General features: G+C 45.2%; 2 protein-coding genes across 2 annotated transcripts in view; both read right to left on the bottom strand.

Annotated features, from left to right (window-relative positions):
- LOC309564365 (uncharacterized protein) overlaps positions 1–23,125 on the bottom strand; it is a 175,290-nt gene that overhangs the window by 120,163 nt on the left and 32,002 nt on the right. The window contains exon 4 of the mRNA XM_082268992.1: positions 12,977–13,100. Coding sequence (XP_082125118.1) covers positions 12,977–13,100 — 124 coding nt within the window. The remainder of the gene's footprint in view (positions 1–12,976; positions 13,101–23,125) is intronic.
- Positions 10,069–12,625, bottom strand: LOC309563377 (uncharacterized protein; the record flags this gene model as incomplete). The annotated part of the gene is made up of 2 exons (XM_082267771.1): positions 10,069–11,231; positions 12,574–12,625. The coding sequence occupies 2 exons, from the start codon at positions 12,623–12,625 to the stop codon at positions 10,219–10,221; spliced, it is 1,065 nt and encodes a 354-aa protein (XP_082123897.1). The 3' UTR covers positions 10,069–10,218.

Here is a 23,125-nt window from a genome sequence, read left to right as displayed (position 1 = left end):
GCGTGACTTTAACGGACAATTGCAGCGTCGTGCGACGCTGTACCTAAACGAATTTGACGTCCTTTTTTCCCACAAACAGAGCTTTCTTTTGGTGGTATTTGATCACCTCTGCGATTTTTTTGATCATGCGCTATAAACAAAAAAAGAGCGTCAATTTTGCAAAAATAACAATATTTTTCACATTTTTTTATATGAAATTCCCCCCCCCCCCCAAAAATGTAAAAATCAACATTTTTTAACATTTTCGGCCAATTTGTTTTATGCTACATATGTTTGGTAAAAAAAATCGCAAAAAGCGTATTTTGATTGGTTTGTGCAAAAGTTATTGCGTTTACTAACTACGGGAAAGATTTTTGCCATTTTTGTTGTTTTTTTTTTTTTTTAACGAGTAATGGCGGCGATCTGCGATTTTTTTTTTTTTGCGGGACTGCGACATTGCGGCGGACAGATCGGACCCTTGACTGACATTTTTGACACTTTTGGGGTTACCAGTGACATTACTGCAGTAATCAGTGCTATACATATGCACTGTTACTGTAAAAATGACACTGGCAGTGAAGGAGTTAACTGTATTGGAGAGGGAGGGGTTAAGTGTGTCCTAGGGGCGTGTTTCTAACTGTGATTGGCTGTGGCTACTAGTGTAAGAACAGAGATCAACGGTCCTACATAGTAGAACCGTCTGATCTCCATTCTTACACAGGGAAGAATGACAGGCGGCTTTGTTTGGATCAGCCGCCTGCCTTTCTTCCGGTGTAACGGACGATCGCGAGTGCCCAGCGGACATTGGGTCCGCCGGGCACTCGCGCCTGGGGGTGCGTGACTGCACGGGAGCGCGCCTCCGGCGACGCGCGCTCGCTCCCAGTCGGCAAGCGGTTAAGGACCTTCCTGTTCCACAAACCTCTACACATCTCGTAGGGCATTTTTTATAATGTTTTTCCTTAATTTTATCGCTCTTGGTCTCATGATCAAACGTATCTGAAGGTGGAACCTTTCTTGTTGCCTCAACCACTCCATATAATTTCCTTCTTTTTTTTTTATCTCATCTCGTTTCTCCCCCCAGGAGCTTGTAGTATGAGACTGTCAGTCTTGTATTTTAAGTGGGTGTACTTGGTCATGTTAAGCAACCCCCTGAATTACAACTGAAGCTGGCTGCAGTAAAGGACCAGAAGAAACGTAGGTGGGGATTGTTTGATATGTGTTTGAAGAGTCTCTGGAAGGAGTAGGGCAGGTTGAACTGGGTGATCTGGTGGAGCTTGTAATGTTGTGCTCCATCAAATTCCTATTGTTAAGGTTTTAGAAATATCAGGAACTTGCTAGCCAACATGCTTAAGAACTTGTATCTAGAGGCTCAGAGCCCTGCAGTTCCTCTGTCAAACCAACCAGGATGGCTTGACAAAGGTGCTGGAGGGCTCTGAAACGCCTCTTTGCTTCCGGTCCCTCCCGCCGTGACGTCTCATTTGAAACGCGTCACCACGCCTTTCTCCTTCTGGTCCTTGTTCCTCCTGCAGTGACTTCACATCTGAAACGTGTTATCATGCCTCTTTGCTTCCGGTCCCTCCCGCCGTGATGTCTCATTTGAAACGCGTCACCACGCCTTTCTCCTTCTGGTCCTTGTTCCTCCTGCAGTGACTTCATATCTGAAACGTGTTACCACGCCTCTCTGCTTCCGGTCCCTCCCGCCGTGATGTCTCATTTGAAACGCGTCACCACGCCTTTCTCCTTCGGGTCCTTGTTCCTCCTGCAGTGACTTCACATCTGAAACGTGTTATCACGCCTCTCTGCTTCCGGTCCCTCCCGCCGTGACGTCTCATTTCAAACGCGTCACCACGCCTTTCTCCTTCTGGTCCTTGTTCCTCCTGCAGTGACTTCACATCTGAAAGGTGTTATCACACCTCTCTGCTTCCGGTCCCTCCCGCCGTGACGTCTCATTTCAAACGCGTCACCACGCCTTTCTCCTTCTGGTCCTTGTTCCTCCTGCAGTGACTTCACATCTGAAACGTGTTATCACGCCTCTCTGCTTCCGGTCCCTCCAGCCGTGACGTCTCATTTCAAACGCGTCACCACGCCTTTCTCCTTCTGATCCTTGTTCCTCCTGCAGTGACTTCACATCTGAAACGTGTTATCACGCCTCTTTGCTTCCGGTCCCTCCCGCGGTGACGTTACCTCTGGGTTCCCAGTCCAGCGCCCCTGTGTGTTCCAGCCTGGTTCTCGGCATCTCTTGTTCCATCTGACAGTGGCACCCAGGGGACCTTTTTTGGGGAGCAGTTATTTACATTATGGAGACATGCTTTATTTATTATTTATTTATTACCTGCTATGGAAATGTAAGTTGCCAATTGTCTTCTAATAAAAATGTTCACACTACTGCACTTACTCTGGCACCCTCTGATGTTCTATTTTATGTGAAAAATATATAAAAATATATGATTAAGTTATGTCAACTTACTTCACTCTCAGTTCCTTGTAGTAAATGAGACTATACGTCTCTTTTGCCTTCTTAGCATGGTGACATTACCTGGCCTCCTAAATGATAGCAGAGGCTGGATGAGGTAAGGGGCTTAGGAAAATGTAGGGGGGGGGGGGGGGTATTGAATGTTTTGTGCTTGAAGAGTGCCCAGAATTATAGGTCTATTAGAGAGGAGGCCAGGGTTGAAAATGTTTGATTGGAGATGTAACCAGAAGATACCAAGTGATGATTTAAAGCGCATACTCCCATACTATGTAGCAGAGGCGCAACTAGAACTTTCAGGGCCTTGGTGCAAGAAACCATGAACCACTGATCCCAGGGCCCTTTACTCCCAGTCCCATCGCAGGACCCTTTATTGCAGTCCCGCAGAGTGACCCTTTCATGTGTTCTACAGCAGGCCCTCTTCTTGCTGTTTTGTAGCCCCTTATGGTGTTGGAACTTCAAGGCCCGATCCCAAGTGCGACCTTTGCAACCCTGGTAGTTCCGCCACTGGTGTCAGTAGTTTTTTATTTTTATTTTTTTATATTTTTTTATTTTTTCTATTTTATTTTATTTATTTTACAATTTTATTTTTGAATATTTTGTAAAATACAATAAAATTGTAAAATAAATAAATAAAATAGAAAAAATAATAAAATATAAAAAAATAAAAATAAAAAAACTACTAAGAGATGGAGATTGAGGGCTGTGTCCTCAATCTCCTTTCTCTGGCCCAAAGGTAAAACATCAGAGGTCTATTTAGACCCCTGATAATTTTATGATTGGGGAGCATTGATGGGCTATCAGGGGTCTAAACAGACCTCTGATGTTTTACCTTTGGGCCAGAGAAAGGAGATTGAGGACACGGCCCTCAATCTCCATCTCTGCTGCCTTAGCTGCACAGAATGAATGGACAGTAATAGCTCTGTACAGAGCTTCCCGTTCATTCACAAATGGAAGCATAGTAAACACAATTTATTATGCTTCAGTTATGAATGGACAGAGTCAGTGATCGGTACCGATCACCGACTCTGTCCATTCATAAAAGGAAGGGGCTGGTAAATTACATTTCTCTATCGCTCATTGATGGACGCAGTCTCTGATTCATATCAGTAGGGTTATGCTGCCCCCTACAGGAGTAGGACACTAAGCAAAAAAAAAGTTCTGGCTACGCCTATGGGCAGTCCCAGGGGGTACACCCTCTCTCTTCCTGCATAGGATGTCAGTTTTAATCTGCTTAGTCAGTAGTAAGGACCTAGTTCCTTGCTGGGATCTCTGGTCCTGGCAAAGTTTTTTTCTCGATAATTTTCTTTTAGTTAGCTTTTTCTCCGGATATTTCCTGTGAGATCTACAAGCAACTATGCTGGATCTGGGCGACGGGCTGGATGTATAGATCCAGTGGTCACCCCAACCGGCCAACGAGCGCGTGCAGACCTATGCCCATATTTGAGACATGACTACCCTCTATTAAAAGGATCACTTTGGGGACAACATTAGACGCTATCTGTCTTGTGTCCCATCAGAACCACAACCCTCCTTTGGATCCGGATTCCAGGTATCTGCAATCACTCACCAATTACAATCGATTTTAACAATGGAAACCGTATGATCACATCGATCTTGGTGTAATCAAATGCTTTTAAGAGCAGAGGGGATATCTGGGGTCTCATATATCTCTTCTTAAAGAGTACCTGTCACTGCCTATTGCTGTCAAAAGGAATGGTTACATTCTTAGTCACAGCAAAAAAAGTGACAACAAAATATATATTTGAAGCGACAATGTAAAAATGAAAAAAAAAAAATGTAAAGCACCCTCATCCTCCCATGCAAAGGCAAACACACACATCGGTCCAGCATGCACGCAAACAGCAATCGTCCAACACATGTGAGGTATTGTGTTTTTTTGCATTAAAAGTAAAAAAGGTGTATTCCCCGCAAAAAAAGGGTGTTTGAAAAACTGCTGTGATAATAAAGTGTCACATAACAAATTGCAATACCCACCAATTTGTTTGTCTGGGACCTCTGCTTTAAAAAAAATGTATAATGTTTGGGGGGGTTCAGAGACATTTTCTAGCAAGAAATAAAAAACATTAAAAGTCGCCATAAAGCCCCTTTTGTTTTTAAAAGTTTTAGACATTCCTAAAAGCACAATAATAAAAAAGTGGTTGCAAAACCTAGGCCAAGCAAACACTCGTCCAGCGCTCAAAATCCGGTCAATAAAGACAATAAAACAATCTCTCAATATTGAGAGTAATAGTAAAATAAAAATAAATTGAATTACACAAAATTAAATCAAATAGAAGCAACCGCTGTAAATTTGCAAGTACCAAAACAAAACGCCCTCCGTTGAAGTCCATTGACGAAACGTACGTCAGGGTGTGAGTACGCAGTCTCTATGGTAACCCAGACGCTCTGACTCCCGATCCGGATCTCACGGTTTACAGCTGTTTGGAGCGGCATGCGCATTGATGAGAGGGACTTGGCGCTGGGATCCATCTGTTAAAGTTATGCCCGTTTATGTTTGATTGCATGTAAGCTTAATACCTGAAGGGGGAGCGGGTTAAGTGTGGGATTATTTAAATAAAGTGTCAGAACGTTATCATGCTATTGGCCCCCTGCCTTTCTTTTGCTTTTCCCTGTTGGAGACGCATTTCCATGGGCTTCCTTGGGTAAATCGCAAGGTGTATATGTCCCAGTGAGTAGTATATGCTTCACATGGTGCAGAGGAGGAGAAGCATTTAATACCACCATTGGAGAAGAGAGAAGCAAAGTTTATCCTAAGGCGCAGTCTTATATGCTTTCTGGTGAGTGCCCATTGCCAATGGGGGAGCACAAATGGTGAGGTGGTGGATATCCCATGACCAATTATCACTGGAACACCGTGGATTAATAATCACTTGTACTAATAAGGACACTTGCACTTGGTCAGAGACTACATGGAGAGAACAGTGTATTTTGTAAACCTGTCGTGTGTACAGTCAGGTCCATAAATATTGGGACATCGACACAATTCTAATCTTTTTGGCTCTATACATCCCCACAATGGATTTGACATTAAACAAACAAGATGTGCTTTAACTGAAGACTTTCAGCTTTAATTTGGGGATATTTACATCCAAATCAGGTGAACGGTGTAGGAATTACAACAGTTTGCATATGTGCCTCCCACTTTTTAAGGGACCAAAAGTAATGGGACGGATTAACAATCATAAATCAAACTTTCACTTTTTAATACTTGGTTGCAAATCCTTTGCAGTCAATTACAGCCTGAAGTCTGGAACGTATAGACATCACCAGAACCTTGGTTTCATCCCTGGTGATGCTCTGCCAGGCCTCTACTGCAACTGCCTTCAGTTCCTGCTTGTTCTTGGGGCATTTTCCCTTCAGTTTTGTCTTCAGCAAGTGAAATGCATGCTCAATCGGATTCAGGTCAGGTGATTGACTTGGCCATTGCATAACATTCCACTTCTTTACCTTAAAAAACTCTTTGGTTGCTTTCGCAGTATGCTTCGGGTCATTGTCCATCTGCACTGTGAAGCGCCGTCCAATGAGTTCTGAAGCATTTGGCTGAATATGAGCAGATAATATTGCCCAAAACACTTCAGAATTCATCCTGCTGCTTTTGTCAGCAGTCACATCATTAATAAATACGAGAGAACCAGTTCCATTGGCAGCCATACATGCCCACGCCATGACACTACCACCACCATGCTTCACTGATGAGGTGGTATGCTTTGGATCATGAGCAGTTCCTTTCCTTCTCCATACTCTTCTCTTCCCATCACTCTGGTAAAAGTTGATCTTGGTCTCATCTGTCCATAGGATGTTGTTCCAGAACTGTGAAGGCTTTTTTAGATGTTGTTTGGCAAACTCTAATCTGGCCTTCCTGTTTTTGAGGCTCACCAATGGTTTACATCTTGTGGTGAACCCTCTGTATTCACTCTGGTGAAGTCCTCTCTTAATTTTTGACTTTGACACACATACACCTACCTCCTGGAGAGTGTTCCTGATCTGGCCAACTGTTGTGAAGGGTGTTTTCTTCACCACGGAAAGAATTCTTCAGTCATCCACCACAGTTGTTTTCCGTGGTCTTCCTGGTCTTTTAGTGTTGCTGAGCTCACCGGTGCGTTCTCTCTTTTTAAGGATGTTCCAAACAGTTGATTTGGCCACACCTAATTTGTTTGCTATCTCTCTGATGTTTTTTTTTTTTTTCAGCCTAATGATGGCTTGCTTCACTGATAGTGACAGCATTTTGGATCTCATATTGAGAGTTGACAGCAACAGATTCCAAATGCAAATAGCACAGTTGAAATGAACTCTGGACCTTTTATCTGCTCCTTGTAAATGGGATAATGAGGGAATAACACACACCTGGCCATGGAACAGCTGAGCAGCCAATTGTCCCATTACTTTTGGTCCCTTAAAAAGTGGGAGGCACATATACAAACTGTTGTAATTCCTACACCTTTCACCTGATTTGGATGTAAATATCCTCAAATTAAAGCTGAAAGTCTGCAGTTAAAGCACATCTTGTTTGTTTCATTTTAAATCCATTGTGGTGGTGTATAGAGCCAGAAAGATTAGAATTGTGTCGATGTCCCAATATTTATGGACCTGACTGTACATTTTAGGTGATTAATTGGTTTACACCATCTTGCATATGATCACTGTAGGTGAATAACATTTTAAAACGCACTGAATAGTGCTTTAGCGCTGCTGAGTGGGATTGAGCTTATATATATTTTATATGATAAGACAGTCACACTTATTGTTTTGATTCCTAAAAGCGCCTCTACCAAATAAAAAAACATCAACCCTTCATATTTTCCATCCTGGGGAATTTTTTAAAATTTTTTTAGGACAAGTACCATGTAATAAGGGACACGTGGATCGAGACCCTGATTTAGTCCCTTGGACAAGTCGTTTTTTAAAACATTTCCACAGCCTTGGATGAGATACAGTGCATCTGGAAAGTATTCAAAGCGCTTCACTTTTCCACATTTTGTTATGTTACAGCCTTATTCCGAAATGGATTAAATTCATTATTTTCCTCAAAATTCTACAAACAATCCCCCATAATGACAATGTGAAAGAAGTTTAATTGAAATCTTTGCAAATTTATTAAAAATAAAAAACCAAATAAAAAAACACATGTACATACAGTAAGTATTTACAGCCTTTGCTCAATACTTTGTTGAAGCACCTTTGGCACCAATTACAGCCTCAAGTCTTTTTGAGTATGATGCTACAAGTGTGGCACACCTATTTTTTAAGAGGTTTCTCTTATTCTTCTTTGCAGGACCTCTCAAGCTCCATCAGGTTGGACGGGGAGCGTCGGTGCACAGCCATTTTCAGATCTCTCCAGAGATGTTTAATTGGGTTCAAGTCAAGGACATTCACAAAGTTGTCCCATAGCCACTCCTTTTTGATCTTGGCTGTGTGCTTAGGGTCATTGTCCTGTTGGAAGGTGTACCTTCTCCCCAGTCTGAGGTCCAGAGTGCTCGGGAGCAGGTTTTCATTAAGGATGTCTCTGTACATTGCTGAATTCATCTTTCCCTCGATCCTGACTAGTCTCCCAGTTCCTGCTGCCACCACCATGTTTCACTGTAGGGATGGTATTGGCCAGGTGATGAGCGATGCTTGGTTTCCTCCAGACATGACTCTTGCCATTCAGTCCAAAGAGTTCAATCTTTGTTTCATCAGACCAGAGAATTTTGTTTATCATGGTCTGAGAGTCCATCAGGTGCCTTTTGGTAAAATCCAGGCAGGCTGTCATGTGCCTTTTACTGAGGAGTGGCTTCCGTCTGGCCACTCTACCATACAGTCCTGATTGGTGGAGTGCTGCAGAGATGGTTGTTCTTCTGGAAGGTTCTCCTCTCTCCACAGAAAAAAGCTAGAGCTCTGTCAGAGTGACCATCGGGTTCTTGGTCACCTCCCTGACTGAGGCCCTTCTCCCCCAATCATTCAGTTTGGCCAGGCGGCCCACTCTAGGAAGAGTCCTGGTGGTTCCAAACTTCTTCCATTTATGGATGGTGGAGGCCACTGTGCTCATTGGGACCTTCAATGCTGAAGACATTTTTCTGTAGCATTCCCTAGATCCGTGCTTCGATACAATCCTGTCTTGGAGGTCTACAGACAATTTCGTGGACTTCATAGGTTGGATTGTGCACTGACATGCACTTTTAACTGTGGGACGGGTGTAGACAGGTGTGCGTCTTTCCAAATCATGTCCAATCAACTGCATTTACCACAGGTGGACTCCAATCAAATTGTAGAAACATCTCAAAGATGATCAGTGGAAACAGGATGCACCTGAGCTAAATTTTAAGTGTCACGGCAAAGGCTGTGAATACTTATGTACTTTTACAATACCATGTAATTTTTTTAATTTTTTACTTTTAATAGATTTGCAAAAATTTCGAACAACTTCTTTCACGTTGTAGACTACTTCCGGCTTTGTTCTGACACGCCCTTGCAATGACATTGCGGGCGCGTTCCTCTCTTGTTTCCACTATATAAGTAATGTGACGCAGGCGTTCGGCTACGCCCCCTTGAAGACATCGTAATGATGAAACGCTTTGGGAGGAGCTAGCAGAGCGTCATTGCGACACCCCCGGAAACCCCGGAGGTCGGCCATCTTTTTGGTTATCCACTGGAAACAACATCGCTACCACATATCGCTGTGGAACTGCATATTTGATGTTTTATATCTGCTCGTTTTCATGTATCTGGGTGAGTGCATACCCTATAAGCTTTGAATAAAGTTGTTTGATTTTAAAGGATAATGCACTATGGGCCTATTTTCTTTTAATCTCTCCCTGACCCATGAGGTATAAGAACCACCTAAGGAGGATCTGGCTATCCGCTGTGTATTATACCAATAATAGTTTTGGAGTTTGGAGAGTTTTATAAGGCCGCACTTTTTTCCCCATGGAGATTCTCATCTGAGCGGGTCTTAGCGGTCCCATAACCGCTTGCTGCTATACCCCCGCCATCCTCTGGTAAGAGTCAGTGTGTGGTGGCTGGGATTTCACTTTCGCTGTGTACTGATTCACTTTGTGGTGACTACAGGATGAACATTTTATCATACTTCCTGTGTTAATCGATGCTGACCATTTCATTGCATTTTTGTGATATAATTATGGACTTTATGTCATCGTATGTCTACAGGATGTTCAGCTTTTTGTATAATTAGCGCTGCTCCATGTATTTTATTTCCTTTTAAAACTTTCCAGTGTTTTAAGTTAGCGGCTGATTGATGTACTTTTTATATATTATATATTTCTTTTTCCATTATGGGGGATTGTTTGTAGAATTTTGAGGAAAATAATGAATTTAATCCATTTTGGAATAAGGCTGTAACATAACAAAATATGGAAAAAGTGAAGCACTGTGAATACTTTCTGGTTGCACTAGGTGTAATGCGAACTTAGGCTCTGTGCACTGTTGCAGACGATGGTAGGCCAGCTACAAGGGTGTGAGGGCCCGGTGTAATGCTAGCTGCATAAAACAGATGGGCCAAGCCCAAATTTTAATTGTCATTCAGCAATTATAGAAAATACATTTTATTGTTAAATTAAATGTGGCTTGCACAGGATTTACTGTATATACAGTATCTTATATTAATTTTTAACAAAAAGAAAGTTAGTCCACCCAGAAGGGCCTCTTTATGTTGCATAAATTTCAATAATAATATCTGAAAAAAAAGTGGTAAGACCATAAAGATAGACATTTGCATTATTTTTCGTATGGAATCCTGAACTCGGTTTCTTTCACTCTTTGACGCTTGATTTATTTTCCGTACAGAAGTTTTCCCCGCTCTCTAAACACAAGACCCGTTTGTCTATAGTGTGCGATGTATAATGATAGAAGAGACAAGCTCTCCGCGAAAAACAGATCCCGCATTCGGCACATAAAAACACCATCTCTTTGTCGGCCTTGGCTTGGTGTTTGTGAAAACTCGACTTGTCTGTAAACCCTCGGCCGCATTCTGAACACGAATAGCACCGGTCTTTGGTATGTATACTCAAGTGGGTGGTGAGATTGGACTTCTCTGCAAAGCATCTTCCGCACTTGGAGCATGAATACGGCCGGATACCGGCATGGATCCTCTGGTGTTTAATAAGCCGCGACTTCCTTGTAAAACACTTCCCACATTGGTTACATGGAAGGACCACGTTGGCGGTGTGAGCTTCTAAATGGCTAACGAGATGGGCTTCTTCTGTAAAGGAGATGCCGCACTGTGGACACAAATAAGGCTTTTCGCTGGCATGGGTTTTCTGGTGGGTTCGTAGGTTTGACTTGTCATTGAAGAATTTTCCACAGTCCGGACAGGAGTACGGTTTCTCCCCCGTGTGAATCCTTTGATGTCTGACAAGGTTGGACCTCTTGGCGAAAGACTTTCCGCAGTTCGGACAAGAATAAGGCTTCTCACCCGAGTGAAGCTTTTGATGGGCCACGAGGTTAGTCTTTAGAGTGAAAGCTCTGCCGCACTCGGAACACACGTACGGCTTCTGTACTATGTTAACTTTTGAGTGACTGATAAGCGGCTCTTCAGCCGGGAAACACTCCCCATAGTTTGTAGGATATCTACCACCTGCATGGTGGTTGGCAGGAAGATATGCAGAGCCACCGGACATCAGATCTGCACTGCTGGGTGCTGTATGTAAATTTGAGGTTATTTGGTTCCCTTCTGAAGAATCAGAAGTCGTGTCCTCTTCTTCTATATCACTGTCTGGAGAGTGAATGGACCATTTCTCCTCGTCAGTTCTGTTGTGTTGTACATCTAGGGGAGAACAGTCATGAAAGGTGTAAGGAAACTTTATAACAATTTTCAGGAAGTGCTCTACATTCTATACAAAGGTCTGCAAGCCATTGAGCAGGATCTACTCATCGACCGTGGGCAGCCGAGGGGTAGATTGCGAACACGTCCCTGCTTCCCCCCAGCCTCCACCACTCTCATCTTCACTGCAGAGCGGAGAGCAGAAGGCAGCACAGTACTGAATAGAGGCGGGAGGACACTGCTATGGGGGACAGGACATTACAGTGGGGGGTGATATGAGAGGGGGCAGAAGACACTGCTATTGGGAGGGGGGCAGAGGACACCACATTGGGGGGGGGGGGGTGATGGGAAGCAGAGGACATTTCTTTGGGGGGGGGTACAGGGCACTACTGTGGGGGGAGGAGGGGAAGAGGACACTACTATGGGGGACAGAGTAAACTACATTAGGGGGTGATGTGAAGGGGGCAGAGGACACGTCTATTGGGGGGGGGCAGAGGACACCACAGTGGGGGGGGGGGGGGAGGTGAAGGGAAGCCAAGGACATTTCTTTGGGGGGGGGGTACAGGGCACTACTGTGGGGGGAGGAGGGGAAGAGGACACTACTATGGGGGACAGAGGAAACTACATTGGGGGGTGATGTGAAGGGGGCAGAGGACACGTCTATGGGGGGTAGGGGGGCAGAGTATACTGCTGTGGGGTGGGGAAAAAGGGCACTGTTGTGGGGGACGGAGAAAACTACTGTGGGAGAAGATGTGCAGTGATGCGAAGGGGGCAGAGGACACTGCCGTGGGTGGCAGAGAAAACTAGAAGGGGGGGCAGAGGGTACTACTGTGATGCTGCCTGTTTTTTGAGATCTTGATAGTGTTTTTCTATTTTTAAACGGCGCCGCCCAGCCACCCCCTTCCTGGCAATCTTTGATTTCCTCCATGTTACATGATTGGTCTGGCTAAAAAAAGACACACGTCCATCTCGTTCAACCAATGTTGTCCAGGTAGCTTTCAACCTCTAAAAGGTTGCCTACCCCTGGTCTATAATATATCATTTCAGTTTATGGCTGGTACACAACCCCCTGGAGGAAAACAGAATAGCATGAAGGTCTGAGATATTCTACAATTATTTTACTTTGACTTTGACTACACAGGAAGCATGCAGAGTCACTGTGACTGCAATGAGGAGCCGATGTCTACTATAAGCTGATGGCTCCTGACTCCCCCACTGGGCACATACTGTCCCCCCCCCCCCCATTACTGTCTACTGACAGAGGAGGGGGAGAAGAAGAGATTGTTGTAGTGACTGAACAAGGAGAATCTTGGACTCTTCTCTGGATTTACTGTTTATTACTCACCTGTGCTGATCTCTGGAGAGATTTCCTCCTCCTTACATGGCTCATCACCCATCACATATGGCTCTTCTGCTTCTTCTTTCACTTCAACTTTTATCTCGATTAGGTTTACACTCTTAAAAATATCAAAAATACTATTACATTTGTTGACCAAGACCCAATGATGCTCTGTATAATAAGTAATTTGAAAGACATCTACCTGATCCTCCTGAGGGATCTCCTGATCTTCCTGTGTGGGGTCCCGGGAATACAGAGGACGGGGACATCTCTCTGGGGGATTTCTGTCACTGGATCCATCTGTAGGAAACACACACACTGACTGAATACATTGTTTCTATGTCTTTATATCAGAGGATGTGTGTATCTAGGGGGATCCTCAATACAAGAAATTAATGTCTCCTGTTACCCGGTGATGTGAGGGGCGGCCGCTTCTCCATCATGACGTCCTTGTAGAGATCCTTGTGTCCTTCTATATACTCCCACTCCTCCATGGAGAAATAGACAGTGACATCCTGACACCTTATAGGAACCTGACACACACAATGATACAGTGACCATCCAGACACATCCCTTGTCTGTTACTGGATAATGTCCCAGAATTCCCGGCACCGCTCACCTCTCCCGTCAGCAGCTCAATCATCTTCTGGGTGACTTCTAGAATCTTCTTGTCATTTTTTATCTCAAGCTCCATAATGGGGCCGCAGTTCCTGTTCCATAATGTTGACACACAAGGATTGCTGTTGGGTGTCAAATAATGACCAGACCTCTTCTTTACTATGATGTAGTCCTGTATATTGAAAGATCATTAGTTACTACACAAAAAAAATTTTGAGTCAGTGTTGTACTTTTTCAACATTTTGACAACAATGTATGTATATAGGAAGATTGTATTGCTCCAGCTAACTATTTGTAAAAAAATTATATAGAGATAAGAGTGATGTCATGCGACCTCCCAGAATCCTCCTCACCTCTCCGGTCAGGTCTGTGTTTTATTATTATAGATAGGAGTGATGTCATGTGACCTCCCAGAATCCTCCTCACCTCTCCAGTCAGGTCTGTGTTTTATTAATAGAGATAAGAGTGATGTCATGTGACCTCCCAGAATCCTCCTCACCTCTCCGGTCAGCTCTGTGTTTTATTAATAGAGATAAGAGTGATGTCATGTGACCTCCCAGAATCCTCCTCACCTCTCCAGTCAAGTCTGTTTTATTAATAAAGATAAGAGTGATGTCATGTGACCTCTCAGAATCCTCCTCACCTCTCTGGTCAGCTCTGTGTTTTATTAATAGAGATAAGAGTGATGTCATGTGACCTCCCAGAATCCTCCTCACCTCTCCAGTCAGGTCTGTGTGTTATTATTAGAGATAAGAGTATTGTCATGTGACCTCCCAGAATCCTCCTCACCTCTCCGGTCAGCTCTGTGTTTTATTAATAGAGATAAGAGTGATGTCATGTGACCTCCCAGAATCCTCCTCACCTCTCCAGTCAGGTCTATGTGTTATTATTAGAGATAAGAGTATTGTCATGTGACCTCCCAGAATCCTCCTCACCTCTCCGGTCAGGTCTGTGTTTTATTAATAGAGATAAGAGTGATGTCATGTGACCTCCCAGAATCCTCCTCACCTCTCCGGTCAGGTCTGTGTTTTATTAATAGAGATAAGAGTGATGTCATGTGACCTCCCAGAATCCTCCTCACCTCTCCAGTCAGGTCTGTGTGTTATTATTAGAGATAAGAGTATTGTCATGTGACCTCCCAGAATCCTCCTCACCTCTCTGGTCAGGTCTGTGTTTCAATATTATAGATAGGAGTGATGTCATGTGACCCACAATCCTCCTCACCTCTCCAGTCAGGTCTGTGTGTTATTATTAGAGATAAGAGTATTGTCATGTGACCTCCCAGAATCCTCCTCACCTCTCTGGTCAGGTCTGTGTTTCAATATTATAGATAGGAGTGATGTCATGTGACCCACAATCCTCCTCACCTCTCCGGTCAGGTCTGTGTTTTATTAATAGAGATAAGAGTGATGTCATGTGACCTCCCAGAATCCTCCTCACCTCTCCGGTCAGCAGGAAAATGATCTCAAGGGTGAGGTTTAATATCCTCTCGGTCATGTGACTCCGCTCCTTCTCCATCCTCAAGGATTGGAAATGAGCTTTGTTGCTCAGGGGAGAGACCCTGTTCTGCAAAGGAAACATTGCGCAGTTAAATAATCATTCATTGATATAATAGGCTTATTTTCTCACGATCTAAAAAATTTAGTTTTCAGTTCCCTAAAGACTGCTGTGTTTACTGTGGGCACTTGTAAATTTATTTGGAGGTACTTAGGTACATTAAGCATTAGCCTGGTAATAGGCGTGAGTTCCAATAAGGTGGCTATTAAGGAGAGCAGGAGAAGGAGAGAGAGAGAGATGATGACATCTTTCTTAAAGTGATTCTAAAGCCTTAACATTTTTCACCCTAATGCATTTTATACATTAGGGTGAAGAACCTTATGTGCTGCAAAATACCCCCCAACCTCCCCTTATGCTTACCTGAGCCCGTTCCAACCCAGTGATGTGCACAAGAGCAAGAGCTCTCACTGCTGTCTCCCTGGGCAGATTGATACCAGTGGGAGCCAATGGCTCCCGCTGCTGTCAATTTAATGCTGTGCCAAGCGACCGGGGGGGGGGGGGGGGGTGGGGCTGCCTCTTTCGCTTTGTCAATAGATGGCTTTCCAGTCTGTAGCACCGACGGGGGACCTCAGAAGAGGAAGATCGGGCTGCTCTGTGCAAAACCATTGCAAAGAGCGGGTAAGTATAACATGTTTGTTATTTTAATTAAAAAACAAATGAAGCTTTGTTGTCGCTTTAACATTTTTACTCTTGAGGAACCTTTGAAATAATACTTGTTCTTAAACCATAACATTGGGGGTCAGTGGGAAGAATGTACCTTACACTGGTGGCCTATGGGCAGAATGCCCCTTACATTGGTGATCAATGGGAAGGATGCCCCTTACTTTGTTGGTTTGTTTGAAGAATGCTCCTTACGTTCTTGGTAGGTGGGAAGAATGTCCCCTAGGTTGGTGATCAGTGGGAAGAATGCCGCTTAGATTTGTGGTCGAAGGTAAGAATGCCCCTTACATTGATGATCAGTGGGAAGAATGCCCCTTACATTGGTAGTCAGTGGGAAGAATGCCCCTTACATTGATGACCAGTGGGAAGAATGCCCCTTACATTGGTGATCAGTGGGAAGAATGTCCCTTACATTGGTGATAAGTGGGAAGAATGTCCCTTACATTGGTGATAAGTGGGAAGAATGCCCCTTACATTGGTGATAAGTGGGAAGAATGCCCCTTACATTGGTGGCCAGTGGGAAGAATGCCCCTTACATTGGTGATAAGTGGGAAGAATGCCCCTTACATTGGTGGCCAGTGGGAAGAATGCCCCTTACATTGGTGATCAGTGGGAAGAATGCCCCTTACATTGGTGATAAGTGGGAAGAATGCCCCTTACATTGGTGGCCAGTGGGAAGAATGCCCCTTACATTGATGATCAGTGGGAAGAATGCCCCTTACATTGGTGATAAGTGGGAAGAATGCCCCTTACATTGGTGATAAGTGGGAAGAATGCCCCTTACATTGGTGGCCAGTGGGAAGAATGCCCCTTACATTGATGATCAGTGGGAAGAATGCCCCTTACATTGATGATCAGTGGGAAGAATGCCCCTTACATTGGTGATAAGTGGGAAGAATGCCCCTTACGTTGGTGGTCAGTGGGAAGAATGTCCCTTACATTGGTGATCAGTGGGAAGAATGCCCCTTACATTGATGATCAGTGGGAAGAATTCCCCTTACTTTGATGATCAGTGGGAAGAATGCCCCTTACATTGGTGATCAGTGGGAAGAATGCTCCTTACATTGATGATCAGTGGGAAGAATGCCCCTTACATTGATGATCAGTGGGAAGAATGCCCCTTACATTGATGATCAGTGGGAAGAATGTCCCTTACATTGCTGATCAGTGGGAAGAATGCCCCTTACATTGCTGATCAGTGGGAAGAATATATTTTAAAGTATTGGTCAATGGGAAGAACAGAGAAAGCTAAAAAGATCATTAGTGTCATTGGTTACTTATCTGAGAGGCATAAATTACTCATTGCCCAAATAACCTCCAACAAACTTCGAGGGAATCCTAAGGTTCTACAGAACATTGATGATCAGTGGGAAGAATGCCCCTTACGTTGGTGATTGATGGTAAGAATGCCCCTTACATTGATGATCAGGGAGAAGAATGCCCCTTACATTGATGATCAGTGGGAAGAATGCCCCTTACATTGCTGGTCAGTGGGAAGAATGCCCCTTACATTGATGATCAGTGGGAAGAATGCCCCTTACATTGATGATCAGTGGGAAGAATGCCCCTTACGTTGGTGATCAGTGGGAAGAATGCTCCTTACATTGATGATCAGTGGGAAGAATACTCCTTACATTGGTGGTTGATGGTAATAATTACATTGATGATCAGTGGGGAGAATGCCACTTAAATTGATGATCAGTGGAAAGAATGCCCCTTACGTTGGTGGTCAGTGGGAAGAATGCCCCTTACGTTGGTGGTTGATGGCAAGAATGCTCCTTACATCGATGATCAGTGGGAAGAATTCCCCTTACATTGATGATCAGTGAGAAGAATGCCCCTTACATTGGTGATCAGTGGGAAGAATGCTCCTTACGTTTGTAGTCAGTGGGAAGAATGCCCCTTACGTTGGTGGTTGATGGTAAGAATGCTCCTTACATTGATGATCAGTGGGAAGAATGCCCCTTACGTTGGTAGTCAGTGGGAAGAATGCCCCTTACGTTGATGATCAGTGGGAAGAATTCCCCTTAGGTTATTGGTCAGTGGGAAGAATGCCCCTTATGTTTGTGGTCGGTGGGAAGAATGCCCCTTAAATTGGTAGTTGATGGGAACAATGGTGGTGGTCGGTAAGAAGAAGGCTCCTTAGATTGGTGATCAGTGGGAAGAATGCCCCTTACGTTGGTAGTCAGTGGGAAGAATGCCCCTTACGTTGATGATCAGTGGGAAGAATTCCCCTTACGTTATTGGTCAGTGGGAAGAATGCCCCTTAAATTGGTAGTTGATGGGAACAATGGTGGTAGTCGGTAAGAAGAAGGCTCCTTAGATTGGTGGTCGGTGGGATGCCCCCCCCCCCACCCACCCCCCTTACAGATAGCTAAAAAGATGATGATTCTTATGCCACTGACCAAGAACTATGCAGACGCTATCAGATTGGAGGTCAATCAGCCACAGCTCAAGGAACCCTCAGCAACGTCTGTAGGAACCCTAGGTTTCTACAGAACCTTAGTTGAGAGCGGCTGCATTAAAGCCTTGTGGGACAAAATGCTGATTCACGGAAAAAAAAAACTTAGGCCCTTGTGTGCCCATTTCACAGAAGGGATACGTTTGTTTGTGACTTGAAAGTCCTTTGGAGGTAATACAGTCTCCCTGGCTTTTTCTGGTCTCTCTCCCGATGTTTCCATCTCTTCCAACGGTCCAGAAACACACAAACAAGGTAAACGGCTTTAAATCTAATCAGTGCTACCAGGAGGCAGGGATATATAGAGATAATCATTATAAATAGTCTATGCATAGAAATTAAATTGGCATTGTTTTTCAGCAAACCACCATGCATTATACTACTGCTGCGTCCCATATAAATCCCAATCATGATCATACAACGCCCCAACATACATCACACACTCACCCGTCTCCTCTACACGGTTCATAGGAAAGACAGCATGTTACCTCCACACTGTGCTGCCTCCACTTATAACACTGTTTAAGAATATAAAGAGGAGATATGCGACAGCTGGAGGCGTCTCTCATATGTACTACAAGAAAATGGTCGCCAGCTTTACCCAGCAAGAGCACATATATAACATACAGCAACCAAATCAGCTTTGTACAGAAAATATAAGGAATGGCTCTATCGCTAATGTTAGACAAGTCTGTTAAAATCAAAAAACATAAATGCTAGTGAAGAGGTACAACACATTGAGGCTACAACAAAATGGCAACTGGCCCTCCTGCACTAGGGACATTTAAATGATAGCCTAGAGTAAATGTTAATATCTGCTGGAGTTTTATTATTTTTATAACAATAAGATTACATTTTATCATGATCAAGATCTATACTGGTTGAGCTTGGAAATTTTTCTAGTTTATTATACAAACTAAAATGAATAGTTGGACTACAGAAAAATGGCTGCCACCTCTCCTGTACTGAGGACACTTCCTCATCTCACAGGCAGAAGGGATATCACTAGAGGTGGCTGTACGTCAATGAGCAGTAGGGATATCCACAGGGAATAAACTTCTCTATGTGGCTATCCAGGCTCAGGATTGGCAGGAACAAATACATTTTAGCAGAGGGTAACCAGACCTACCGGGTTTTGAGGGACTGTCCCTGCTTTTGGGATAAAAGTGTCCCAGGCTTTTGATAAAATCCTGGTTTCCTGCTGATTTGGGCTGTGTCCTGCACAGGGTTGTCAATCGTACCTAAAAATAGGTAGCCATTGGCAGGAGAAGCCCTGGTCACCAATTTCCCCTAGCAGTCTCCAGTACTCACCCCATGGCGCGACCACTGTTAGGCATCGTTCATGTGGGACTGAGACCCATACACATCGCATTTGAGCAACCTTTCCATGAGTACAGCATTACAGAATAAATGACCCTGTTACTAGGACGCAGGTGGCTTCTTAATGAAGCCTCCTGGTGTCCCCTGTTGCTAAGATGCAGGCAACTTCTCAAAGAAGTGTCCTCTGTTGCTAAGATGCAGGTGGCTTCTCGAAGAAGTGTTCTCTGTTGCTAAGATGCAGGCAACTTCTCGAAGAAGTGTCCTCTGTTGCTAAGATGCAGGCAACTTCTCGAAGAAGTGTTCTCTGTTGCTAAGATGCAGGTGGCTTCTCGAAGAAGTGTCCTCTGTTGCTAAGATGCAGGTGGCTTCTTGAAGAAGTGTCCTCTGTTGCTAAGATGCAGGTGGCTTCTTAAAGAAGTGTCCTCTGTTGCTAAGATGCAGGTGGCTTCTCGAAGAGGTGCCCTCTGTTGCTAAGATGCAGGTGGCTTCTTGAAGAAGTGTCCTCTGTTGCTAAGATGCAGATGGCTTCTCGAAGAAGTGTCCTCTGTTGCTAAGATGCAGGTGGCTTCTCGAAGAAGTGTCCTCTGTTGCTAAGATGCAGGCAACTTCTCGAAGAAGTGTCCTCTGTTGCTAGGATGCACGTGGCTATTGGCTCCTAAATTCCCCTGTTTCTAGGCTGTAGGCATCTCTTAAAGCAAGCTGCCTAACGTCCTCTGTTGCTAGGAGGCAGGCGGCTCTCAAGGAAGCTAAGGCACAGGTAGCTATTACAGCCTGCTGTCCTCCATTACTAGGATGTAGGCAGCTTCTCAAGGAAGCCGACTAGCACCCTCTATTGCTAAAACACTGGTGGCTATTGCCTCCAGCTATCCTCTGTTGCTAGGATGCAGGTGGCTTCTCAAGGAAGCTGTCCAGCATCCTTTTGTTACTAGGTGGCAAGTGGCAAATCCATACTATTATAGGTCACCTGGCGCAGTGCTGCAGTCAAGGAAAACTTTTCATCTAGTTGACGTGGCATCAGCACCATCTTTAGTACTGATTGGACCCTGGGTAAACATTTTATATTGTCCCCCCCACCCCATGCAATTTCGCTGTCCACCCCAACGTCCCAAAAAACAAACCCCCCCTCCTCAAACTACCTTCATCATTACACAGGATCCCCCCCCCCCCGCCTTCCCTAAACTACCTTCATCATTACATAGGACCTCCCTCTCCTATACTACTCCATCATTACACAGGACCCCCCTCCCCTATACTACTCCATCATTACACAGGACCCCCCTCCCCTATACTACTCCCATCATTACACAAGACCCCCCTCCCCTATACTACTCCCATCATTACACAGGACCTCCCTCCCCTATACTACTCCATCATTACACAGGACCCCCTCCCCTATACTACTCCCATCATTACACAGGACCCCCCTCCCCTATACTACTCCCATCATTACACAGGACCCCCCTCCCCTATACTACTCCCATCATTACACAGGACCCCCCTCCCCTATACTACTCCCATAATTACACAGGACCCCCCTCCCCTTTACTACTCCCATCATTACACAGGACCCCCCTCCCCTATACTACTCCCATCATTACACAGGACCCCCCTCCCCTATACTACTCCCATCATTACACAGGACCCCCCTCCCCTATACTACTCCCATCATTACACAGGACCCCCCTCCCCTATACTACTCCCATAATTACACAGGACCCCCCTCCCCTTTACTACTCCCATCATTACACAGGACCCCCCTCATCTATACTACTCCCATCATTACACAGGACCTCCCTCCCCTATACTACTCCCATCATTACACAGGACCCCCCTCCCCTATACTACTCCCATAATTACACAGGACCCCCCTCCCCTATACTACTCCCATCATTACACAGGACCCCCCCTCCCCTATACTACTCCTATCATTAAACAGGACCCCCCTCCCCTATACTACTCCTATCATTACACAGGACCCCCTCCCCTATACTACTCCCATCATTACACAGGACCCCCCTCCCCCATACTACTCCTATCATTACACAGGACCCCCCTCCCCTATACTACTCCCATCATTACACAGGACCCCCTCCCCTATACTACTCCCATAATTACACAGGACCCCCCTCCCCTATACTACTCCCATAATTACACAGGACCCCCCTCCCTTATACTACTCCCATCATTACACAAGACCCCCCTCCCCTATACTACTCCCATCATTACACAGGACCCCCCTCCCCTATACTACTCCCATCATTACACAGGACCCCCCTCCCCTATACTACTCCCATCATTACACAGGACCCCCCTCCCCTATACTACTCCTATCATTACACAGGACCCCCCTCCCCTATACTACTCCCATCATTACACAGGAACCCCCTCCCCTATACTACTCCCATCATTACACAGGAACCCCCTCCCCTATACTACTCCCATCATTACACAGGAACCCCCTCCCCTATACTACTCCCATCATTACACAGGACCTCCCTCTCCTATACTACTCCTATCATTACACAGGACCCCCCTCTCCTATACTACTCCTATCATTACACAGGACCCCCCTCCCCTATACTACTCCCATCATTACACAGGACCCCCCTCCCCTATACTACTCCCATCATTACACAGGACCCCCTCCCCTATACTACTCCCATCATTACACAGGACCCCCCTCCCCTATACTACTCCCATCATTACACAGGACCCCCCCTCCCCTATACTACTCTCATCATTACACAGGACCCCCCTCCCCTATACTACTCCCATAATTACACAGGACCCCCCTCCCCTATACTACTCTCATCATTACAAAGGACCCCCCTCTCCTATACTACTCCCATCATTACACAGGACCCCCTCCCCTATACTACTCCCATCATTACACAGGACCCCCCTCCCCTATACTACTCCCATCATTACACAGGACCCCCCCTCCCCTATACTACTCTCATCATTACACAGGACCCCCCTCCCCTATACTACTCCCATAATTACACAGGACCCCCCCTCCCCTATACTACTCCCATCATTACAAAGGACCCCCCTCTCCTATACTACTCCCATCATTACACAGGACCCCCCTCCCCTATACTACTCCCATCATTACACAGGACCCCCCTCCCCTATACTACTCTCATCATTACACAGGACCCCCCTCTCCTATACTACTCCTATCATTACAAAGGACCCCCCCTCCCCTATACTACTCTCATCATTACACAGGACCCCCCTCCCCTATACTACTCCCATAATTACACAGGACCCCCTCCCCTATACTACTCCCATCATTACACAGGACCCCCCCCTCTCCTATACTACTCCCATCGTTACAAAGGACCCCCCTCTCCTATACTACTCCCATCATTACACAGGACCCCCCTCCCCTATACTACTCCCATCATTACACAGGACCCCCCTCCCCTATACTACTCCCATCATTACACAGGACCCCCCTCCCCTATACTACTCCCATCATTACACATGACCCCCCTCCCCTATACTACTCCTATCATTACACAGGACCCCCCTCCCCTATACTACTCCCATAATTACACAGGACCCCCCTCCCCTATACTACTCCCATCGTTACACAGGACCCCCCTCCCCTATACTACTCCTATCATTACACAGGACCCCCCCTCCCCCATACTACTCCCATCATTACACAGGACCCCCCTCCCCTATACTACTCTCATCATTACACAGGACCCCCCTCCCCTATACTACTCCCATAATTACACAGGACCCCCCCTCCCCTATACTACTCCCATCATTACAAAGGACCCCCCTCTCCTATACTACTCCCATCATTACACAGGACCCCCCTCCCCTATACTACTCCCATCATTACACAGGACCCCCCTCCCCTATACTACTCTCATCATTACACAGGACCCCCCTCTCCTATACTACTCCTATCATTACAAAGGACCCCCC

Source organism: Pelophylax lessonae (assembly GCF_965119305.1).
Source record: "Pelophylax lessonae genome assembly, chromosome: 9".
Classification (NCBI taxonomy): Eukaryota; Metazoa; Chordata; class Amphibia; order Anura; family Ranidae; genus Pelophylax; species Pelophylax lessonae.
The sequence above is the reverse complement of the archived record's forward strand: the minus strand, read 5'-3'. Positions and strand labels throughout refer to the sequence as shown.